General features: G+C 32.5%; 1 protein-coding gene across 1 annotated transcript in view; it reads left to right on the forward strand.

Moving 5' to 3' along the window:
• Positions 1-5,758, forward strand: part of LOC122264005 (growth hormone-regulated TBC protein 1-A) — a 10,369-nt gene extending 4,611 nt beyond the window's left edge. Inside the window, exons 5-7 of the mRNA XM_043032625.2 lie at positions 135-243; positions 546-731; positions 970-5,758. Of these exons, the coding sequence (XP_042888559.1) occupies positions 135-243; positions 546-731; positions 970-1,065 (391 nt within the window). The 3' untranslated portion in view covers positions 1,066-5,758. The remainder of the gene's footprint in view (positions 1-134; positions 244-545; positions 732-969) is intronic.
• Positions 5,759-10,000: the final 4,242 nt, after the last annotated feature.

Raw genomic sequence — 10,000 nt, forward strand, 5'->3', positions numbered from 1 at the left:
TGTTATCTTGTGTCTGATCATTTTGTATTACCATGCAGGAAAACATTGACTAATTTGCTTTATTTCTCTTTTTTTGTTTTTCTTTTTTTCTTTAAAAATGTATTGCATTGAGTATCTTGTGTATCAACCAACAGAGAGCGAGCCAATCTCGTTTGGAGACACATCAAATACTATGAGCTGACTTGGGGCCTCCTCACTACGAAATGGTTCATCTGCCTTTTTGCTGAAGTCTTGCCTATTGAGGTAAAGTTGCTTTGATGTTAACCTTCAACCATCCTATTGTTAGTCAGAGCAGAGGTGAATTAATTGCAACTATTCGTATTTATGTTACAGTGAAACTGTTATTTTTTCTGTTGTTTTAGTAACTTGATTGTTCTTTATTTGTAGTTTTTTGGGCTTCCTTTCAGTTTTTTCTAAGATAATTTTTTTTTTCAATATTAGTCAGACTACTTGATGAAAATCAAGTTTTCTCACAGACATAAATTGGAATTGTCCTCCCATTTTGTGCAATCAGCCTCAGCTTCTGTGTACTTTTGCCCTTGCAGACAGTCTTACGGATCTGGGATTGCTTGTTCTATGAGGGTAACAAGATCTTGATGCGTGTGGCCATCACTCTCGTCCTGTCGAACGAGCAGAAGATTCTCATGAGCCAAGATTTCGGGGACATCATAGAATGTTTTAAGAAGATCACCAAGGATGCTGATGCCATTGACTGTCATACATTTATGGAAGTAAGTAATGTATAGAATCAGCTGGGGGGTTTTCTCTCTCTCTTCTTTGGAATTGAAAAAAAAAGATGTAGTCATACAAATTTTCCTTTTATAGGAGAAAATAATCTTTTTGTAATGACATAATGTTCAAAGCCCTTTGGATAAGTTATGTGTAGATTGCTCATGAAGTTGCTCATTAAGGGACTCCCAAGAAATTCACAAAAGATTGATGCGATATAATTCTTTTTAAACATTACAGAATGTTTTCAAAGTATCGGGATCCTTCCCCCGGGCACGCTTGGCTAAATTGCGGGAAGATTGTAAGGAGAAGGTGATATCAGAAATGAAGAAATAACAGACAGAAGTAACTAAGTGAAGAAACCTACTGACTGCCGCAGCTCAGATAGAGACCAGCAGTGAGACGTCGGTCTTCGGAGATGGAAAAGCGCTGGAAAAAATTGTGGTTTGTATTGTGTTCCAGACTTTGATAAAGAAAAGTCTGGTTTGTGGTGATTGCAAAACTCTTGAGAAATGGGTACATTTGCCATTGATTTTTAGGTGAAGTGTTTCCCCGGTGATTTAATTTTAAAAGCTTTATTTCAAACTGTGATGTTTTGGTCATTCCAGCATAAATTGCTACGTTTAATTTACTTAACATACTGAAGATTTTTGTGATATATAGTAGCTGTACGTTATAAAGCTTTAACTACACTGCCACCTACCTAGTGTATAAGAATGCAGATTAGAAGTATTCAGACATATTGTCTTCACTTCTTACATATGTCAGGGCAGTATTAGTTCCGTTAGTCATTATTATCAATGAAAGGATATTTAGCTGTAATTGTTGGGGTTATATTGACATTAGTACATTTACCTGTTGATGACTTTGGATATTTATTCATAGTAAGTTATTTGCAATGTCGACCATACCAGGTTATACATGGTAAGACTAAATATAATGCATTGATTGTCCTGGTCATTTGCATTTACCATCATCGTAGATTCTTCAGAAGTTTCCTGTGGAGGGAAACCTTTGTACAAAGCGTGAATTTGGTTGTGTCTTTTAACTGATTGTGTTATAAGGAAGTGATACGTATTTCTTTCAGAAGCTGCTTTGTGGGTCATTTGGAGAGTATTTGATTTACTTACTGCTTTTATAAAGTAACCTAATGTTCAGCATTTGGTGAATGATGAGTAATTTCGCATGATAACTGAACTCCAAATCTTAGCCACCAGATTCCCAATGTACAAATTTGTTTCACAAAACAATTTTTATTCAGGTTCGAGAAATTGATAATGCTTAAAATTTCTGTTTTTGTGGTCCTGTTTGCTCAAATATGTTGCTTAAAAATGTAGATTCTTACACACAAACATGCATGGATATGTACACATGATCTTACACCCACATGCACGTGGATATACAGAAGAATATTTCCATGCACACATAACTGCAATTAATTTTGCCTGTTTTGTCTTGGTGTCTGTAAATGTGCATTGGAAGAAGCTTAGGTCTGGGTATTAGTATAAGTTTCCCTTACAAACTTACTCCAAAATCTGCTGATTTGGTTTGAATAAATTTTGCATTGACTGCTAATTGTATTGCAAAGATTTGGAATGTTGCAGATATTGGTAGTTTTCTAAAATATTTTTTAAATTCAGTACTTGGTGAATATTTATTTTTTTCCTTCTCTCTTTTTTTTAAATGATATGTTCAAGTGCTTACATTAGGTCTATGAATTACTTTCATAGGAATGAAGAGATTAAACTGAGATTTTCATGGTCCAGCATTCCCAAATTGTCTAAAGAGATTTTTATGTGTGGTTTAAGTCGAGGATTTGTTACGTTATTTACAATAACTGAAGATAACAGTCACTGCAGAAAGATGTACCTGGGACATTGTACAATTGTTAGACGGAAAACAAAAGAGATGGTACTTCATTTATCATTATTTTATATGGTTATTGTTATCAGGAGCTTAAGTACTTCATTTATCATTTATTTTTATATGGTTATTTTTATCAGGAGCTTAACTAGTCCAGATTGTCACTCATTCTTTTCTGTGATGTGATATGATAGTGGCAGTGGCAATTTAACAAAGGGTTCTAGGAATTTTCTTGGTATAGTATTTCTTGTTGACTAATGCAATTTTGTGTCGTAATTCATAGTATGTCATGCTTTGTATATCCTGCTTCTTATTTTATTTCATGTAAATTGGTCATACAATAGCAGTATCTTATGGCGGAAAAAGCTGGATTGTTTCCTGGTTTATTCACTTATTTCAGTTAACTAGGTAGTTTATTTATCTATTATTTTTAATTAATCTGTTAGATTTTAATTATTTCTTTTGCTGATGTTTAACAGTTTGTGAAGCATTCCTACTTATCAAATGGTCATTTTTCAGAAAGTTCAGGGCCTTTCTTGTTATATCAGCAGAGAGTGAGCTACAAAAATATGTTATGCAGCAGTTTGTTTACGAAAGGAAACTAAGAACCTATAAATGGAGCCTTTACTTATGAAGCTTTCATGCCTACTATAGTGAATAGAGTCTCTTTCCTCTTTTGTTGGCCACTTATATGAATAGTCTTGTTATTAGTATTTGTTTTGAGCTTTCAGTGGAATGAGCCTAGACAATGGTTACACTTTTGCACAATGAGACTAATACTGATGATTAAAAACCCTAATCTAGCTTCTGCTAACAATAGAACTTACATTACAGTGCTATGTGCTAAGATTAATTTTTTTGCACAAACTTATATAGAAAATAACTCTTTTATGTAAAGTTAGTAAAACTTTAAGTAACATATTTTGTTCTTTTTACTTATATTATTTGACAGAATAGACATAGTTTAGTTTTCTGTTAAAGAGTATAACTATAGTAGAATTATATTTCTTGTTCAATATTTGACGCAGAAAAAAAATTGGATAACTTCTGATGATGGAAGATATTCTTTTCCTTATCATTCAAGTTTTAGTTCCTTTATTTTGTAGACATTAGTTGTGAAGCACTATCACCTTATCACTCTATCATTCACTAGTTTGTAGTGCACATCATGGCCATTAACCCTTAAAGAATGCACATACTAAATTTGGTCATGCTCATCCGAAGACATGCACAGTCAGGAAGCCAGAAAATGATTATAATATTTTCAAGTATGATCTGGTAGATCTTGACCTGTGGTTTCCAAAAATACAATTTTTTCATACTTAATTGGAGTAGATAAGAGAGCTTATTTAGTGCGCATTTCTGCAATAGCATGTAAGACAGTGTGTTGTTTAGGGGTTCACATTATTGTTTGGCTGGAGTATTTCTTTCTGTGGTGTCTTGGGAGAAATGCTTGAAATTATGATTCTTGATTAACTCCTGGATAATTTAAAAAGTTTCCTCATGAAAAGCTTTAATGTTAATTTCATGTTCATATGAATGACTTTTTATGTATGGATTACATTTTTCCCAATGGTCATATTTTTTATAGAACCAAATTTTAAGAAAACATTTTACCTTTTCGAGATAATTGGTATGGATAAAAATTACCCAAATTTTATTTATTTATCTCCTATTTACATTGTATGGGTTTTAATGACTAAGTACATTATTGTCTGTTGGATTACGTAGATGCATTGAATGATATTTGGACCCACCCGTGAGGGTTAATTAACCATAATTACAGGCCAATTAGTCTACATAGGGCCCTGCAAATAGAGTAAACACTGAATATCATCTTCTATTGCAGTATTCTAACTTCAGTAATGTTTGGATAATAACTTTTTTAGATTTCCTTTGTCTTTTACATTATAGTTTCTCAGGTGATATATTGCTGAATTGGAAATCATTGCTGGTTCGGGACTTTGATTTATGGCTGTAAAGGGTGTAGAGGCTATTTCTAATACCTGTTTTTATCTTTGAAAATATACTCAAACTGCTCATTTCATGTACCAGATTCTCTCCTCACATACAGCTTGCACTTCTCTGTCTTGACTAATTTTCCATTCCAAGAATTTTTCTATCTCATTTTTCTCATTTGCATTCCAAGATTTTGCTCCTGTCTCACTTCGCTAGTTTTGCATTTCAAGATTTTGAACCTATCCTAAATAATTTTACATTCCACAGAGAAGATTTAGACTTTTTTGTAGGGCATATGTATCTCCCTTTAACTCATCATGGTATCTTCAAATAACAATATATTTTTTTGTGGTTATGGTCATGAAAAATGGCTTTTGAAAAGGGCAATTAAGGGAAGGAAAATCAATTTAACATTATAGCTTACCTGCACACAGATGTTGTCAGGGTCTTTTTCAAATATTTCATTCTTTCATTCAGCTCGATCTTTGGAGAGAAGATGCTGTGGGAATTTTTAGTTCCTGGATAAGGTTCTGAAGTGTGGAAATTGCTATTTTATCCTATTAGGACAGCTGTGAAAAATGAGACCTTCCTAATGCTATTCCTTTACAAGGTGTTGTTGGGTTTCCCTTGGTATTCCAGCATAGTTGCTTATGAATCTTGTGACTGGGTTGATTATACTGATTTTGCACAATGAATGCATGTTATTATTGGCTGGACAGTGGTACTTACTCTAGGCTTCCTTCCATGCTTGCAGAGTCTGTGAAAGACAATAATTATACCATTGATTTCTATAGATACATTCACACACATGCATATGCACATGCAGAAAAAACATACCCACCCCCACACCCAGATACACATGCATGATCCATATTTATTAATGCTGCTAAGGAGAAATAGTTATTCAGATAGCTCTCCCAACTTTTTGTTTACATTTACATGATTCGTACATCTTTGCAGTGTACATTCTTGCCTGTTATGCACAAAGATACGGGCAATAAATTAAACAAGGTGCTTAGGTAAAGCTTGGACGACTACTGTGGTTCGGAGGGAAGACACCCATTGCTGGTCACCTGTGTTATATAGTACCTGTATTGTAATGCTTGTTGTTTGATTATTGCCAAAGCCTTACTGCCCACATGCATCACTGGTTATTATTCAAATATTTTTAAAAGTGGAAGCAGGGGCAAAAAAAAAAAAGGAAAAAGAATTATTGTTGTTGATCTAGAACCATTTTTATCTGGCAACTTTACTGTCACAGAATTGTAATTGTTCAAGTTTTGAGAAAGCTGATGATATTGGCTTTGTTAAGTGTATAGCTAATGTTAGAACCATACATGGCTACTAACTTGTGGTATTTGAAAGTGGCTTTTAAGCTGCACATATAATGTGTTTCCTTTCCAGGTAAGGCTAAGATGTTCGACTGTAGCCTTGCTCTTTTGACAATCTTTGGTGTTTGTCATTTTCCTGTTTCCTCAGGATACTCTTTGATGTCATTTCTCTGATTCTGATATATATCTGATATATATTATTGTATTCTGTGAAATACAGATTGGAGAACATGAGAGGTATTATTGTTGTAAGAAATGTATTGGTATGTGTAGGACTTCCAACTAAAGGTGAACATGCTATTCTTCTTCTTTTTTCAGGGTTTATGCTAATTAATGCCATTTCTACTTTTGTTTATTTCCTCTTAACCCATTTATTGATGCTGGCTGTTCACAATGTTTTTGGGGTTTAGTTTTATACAAATAGATGGCAATACAGTTGCTTAGTCACCAATTAGGAGTCAATTCCTATAACCCTACCCGACCTCAGCTGTTTTTCCCATTCTATGAATTTTCATGAAAAAAAGGTTTTATTTTATTTTACTTTTTTACTGTTATTATTATTAAAAATGTTATTAGAGTAGTAATAAAACTATTCATAATATAATGTCAGTGAGGATAATAAGAGAAATAGCATTAAAACTTTTTCCCAAAATGTAAGGAATGGGGTAAATAGGTGAGGTTAGATTTGCCTAGTAGTTGACTCCTCAGTGGCTAATTACTTGTGGAGCCTTCTATGTGCAAAAAAACATAAACAATAAATTAATAAATAAAACAAAACCATAGTGAACAGAGCATGTTCCTGGCAGAAGAAACCTTTGTTATATAGATCTTTTGATCAAGGGAAGAACAAAAAAATCATATTTTTTCTTAAATTAATAGATCAAAAATGATTTTTTTTTTAATGAATGTGTCTTCTTGTTATCCATATTGTACTTAATTCAACTAATAATGTATAACTAACAATAATGCAAACTGTAAAAGCTGGAAGAGAAAAAGTTTGGAAAAATATAATCCTTGACTAAAACAAAAAGAAATTTTAGAAAGTATTGCATACCCTTCAGATTATCTTAAAAAGCAACTCATATTAGCTTTCAGTTAATGTAAGTGCCTTAGATGAAAACCCAGGGTGGAAGGTACAGCATTCGGTTGTGACCGCGAAAAGTTGCAAGAACAGTACGGTTTTTGAGACTGAAAACAATGAAGGTTTGGTGTTCGCACTTTACAGATAACCAATGAAGAATTTGTTGGAAGGAACTGATGTTTCTTTTAAATATTGAGATGAGATTGATTATTGTAATGTTATCTTTTTTTTTCACTGTTTGTCAAGAAAATTTAACAAATCATAAGATGCTCTGTACTTTAATTGTAAAAACAAATATGAGATTGTTTAATGATATTAAATGTGGGAAGGAACTCTTTGAGGTTGAATGTTTATTGTGTAGTTTCTGTAAATAAACTTCAAACAAAATATATATATATATATATGTAATATATATGTCAATGTATGTGTATATATATATATATGTATATATATATATATTATATATATATATATTATATATATATATATATATATATATATATATGTATATATATATATGTTTACTTACACACACACACACACGCACACACACACACACACACACACACACACACACACACACACACACACACACACACACACACACACACACACACACACACACACACACACACACACACACACACACACACACACACACACACACACACACACACACACACACACACACACACACACACACACTCACTCTCTCTCTCTCACACATGTAGAAAAGATTCATGATTATTACTGCATTTTGAATGCATACCTTATTGTAGTGACTGTGTCTCACAAAGCATGTTTAAATGGATCCAAAGTAAGTAAATGCAGAGTAATCAATAACATATGAACACTATAACATTAGTCTTGGTTATTTGCATAATTGTGACTATTATTAAAAAAGAAATGCTCGAGTTCTTAATACTTAAAAATGCAAATTAACTAATGTGAGTAAATTAGTTTCATAAGGTTTTTCATACTTAATTATGAAATTGTAAAGAACACTGTAAATTATGTATGGGTCTACCACACAACTGTTTATTTTAGAGAGTAATTGAGATTATCATGCTTTTAATTCAGTGCTTCTAACCTCAAAAGGACACGATGAGGCAATTTTAATTTTTCAGGTATGTGTGCACACTAGTCAAAACATGTCAAAAAGTTGCCCTAAAAGTACGACTAAATTATCCATATTATGAATATCCAAATTAGAATTATTTTGGCTGAAATGATTACGTATTTTAACATGTATTTTTTCCCCTCCTTTATGTACATGAAGCTCTAAACTTTGCCATTCTCTTGGGTTTAATAATCTGGCAAATATCATACATACACACATATAGATAACTACATAATTCATATTTATATTCAATGTAGATGTATGTATGATTGATGATTAATTTCCTGTAGGTTGTGATTTTTTTTTCTTTCTTTTTTGAGAAAATATCCAATATTTTATAGTTCATTTTGAAATTATCTTTTTAGTTACATAATGATTAATCTTTTCTACATAAGATTTCCATTTTAGTTGTTTATGTAATGTCTTGTGAATGTTTTTGTCATTTAATGTTAAAGATGATGATTCTGAGATTTCATTGAGCATATGTTATCATGGCGTGGTCTTCTCTTAAAGAAATATACCATCGACCAAATTAAAAACATATGATCATGGTTTCACAATATATATTTTTTTTTTCTTCTTCTTATACAAATACCAGAATTTAATCATCTTATGCAGAGCTCTGATTTTGCATTTGCTATGCTTATGCTGAAGGCAAGGTGTAAAATTGTAAACTTCCAGGTGAATAGATATTAATCAAATTTTCTGATGATATAACAAAAAAATGTATTTCATAATTGGACACTTATGTTTAAAAAGGTCTCAGAGACTTTTCTTTCTAAAATATGCATTCCAGATGACCCAAAGGTTCCATTTATTTAACTTATTGGCTACAAGCTTTGTAGAAATTGAAGTAGAGATATTTAGCTGATACACTATGGAAGAAAGGATAGAAATTACAGTCATGTGACAGTTGTCAACTGAAATGTAATAATTGAATTTACCTTTAGGTAATGTTATAGAACTTCCTGACTATTGGTGCTATTGCACAAGAACGCATGTATGTATTATGGAAATCAGCATGATGACGACAGTGGTGAATATGAGCGATATCTGGTTCTGCTGATGCCTTTCTTCAGAGCAGAATTATGAGGTGTTACAACTTCCTAAGGTGTATAAAATGTGTGTATAGTTTATGTGTATCTTTATTATACTAAAGATAGTATATGACAGAGGGGTGAATAGATTAACATGTTATGTATTACAAAATTGTATTGATCACCATATTGCTGAAATACAAAACATAGAAAATAACTAAATGTTATAAAAATATGAAGACATCAGGTCTCTTGACACTTAGTGTATACATGGTAACAGAAGATATTGTGCAAATGCAATGTGATTGAGTAATATGTAGAGTGTGAATCATTCATTCCTTTGGCGAACCTCCATGGGCCACTTGGTACTCTTAAAATGAAAACACCTCAGGTTGATATTTTGCAGCTTTTAGGGCAATTTAGTCACTAGAACATGGTCCTGTCCATGAGGTTAGGATGCAACTGTATCATTAGATAGTGTGCTAGAAATCATAGTTGAATAGTACCTACTTTTATCTGTATGATGCTGAGGTATCCAAGTGGAATTAGTGTTTGGACGAGGAGCTGATAAAGTGACTGACTAAAAAAAAAAAAGGTTAGGTGATGGATCATTTTATTGACTTTTAAGTTTGTTTCTCCAATTCTAAATAATAAAATTCTTAGGACTGCATAAGCAGACCTATTCTTTTACTTTGATACTCACACCTGTCTGCATTTGGCAGATCATTTCTTTTGGTTAAGTATGCTATTTATTTCATATATGCACAAACACTGATTATATATCTATACGCTGCTTTAGAGGCACATATGTGATGGTTTTCGTAAAGTACAATAACCTGTACTAATTAGGTTCAAATACTTGTCAGCTGAAGTCATGAAA

This window comes from Penaeus japonicus, unplaced genomic scaffold, assembly GCF_977035675.1.
Source record: "Penaeus japonicus unplaced genomic scaffold, GWHDUDI00000001_assembly GWHDUDI00000036, whole genome shotgun sequence".
In the NCBI taxonomy this organism is placed as follows: Eukaryota; Metazoa; Arthropoda; class Malacostraca; order Decapoda; family Penaeidae; genus Penaeus; species Penaeus japonicus.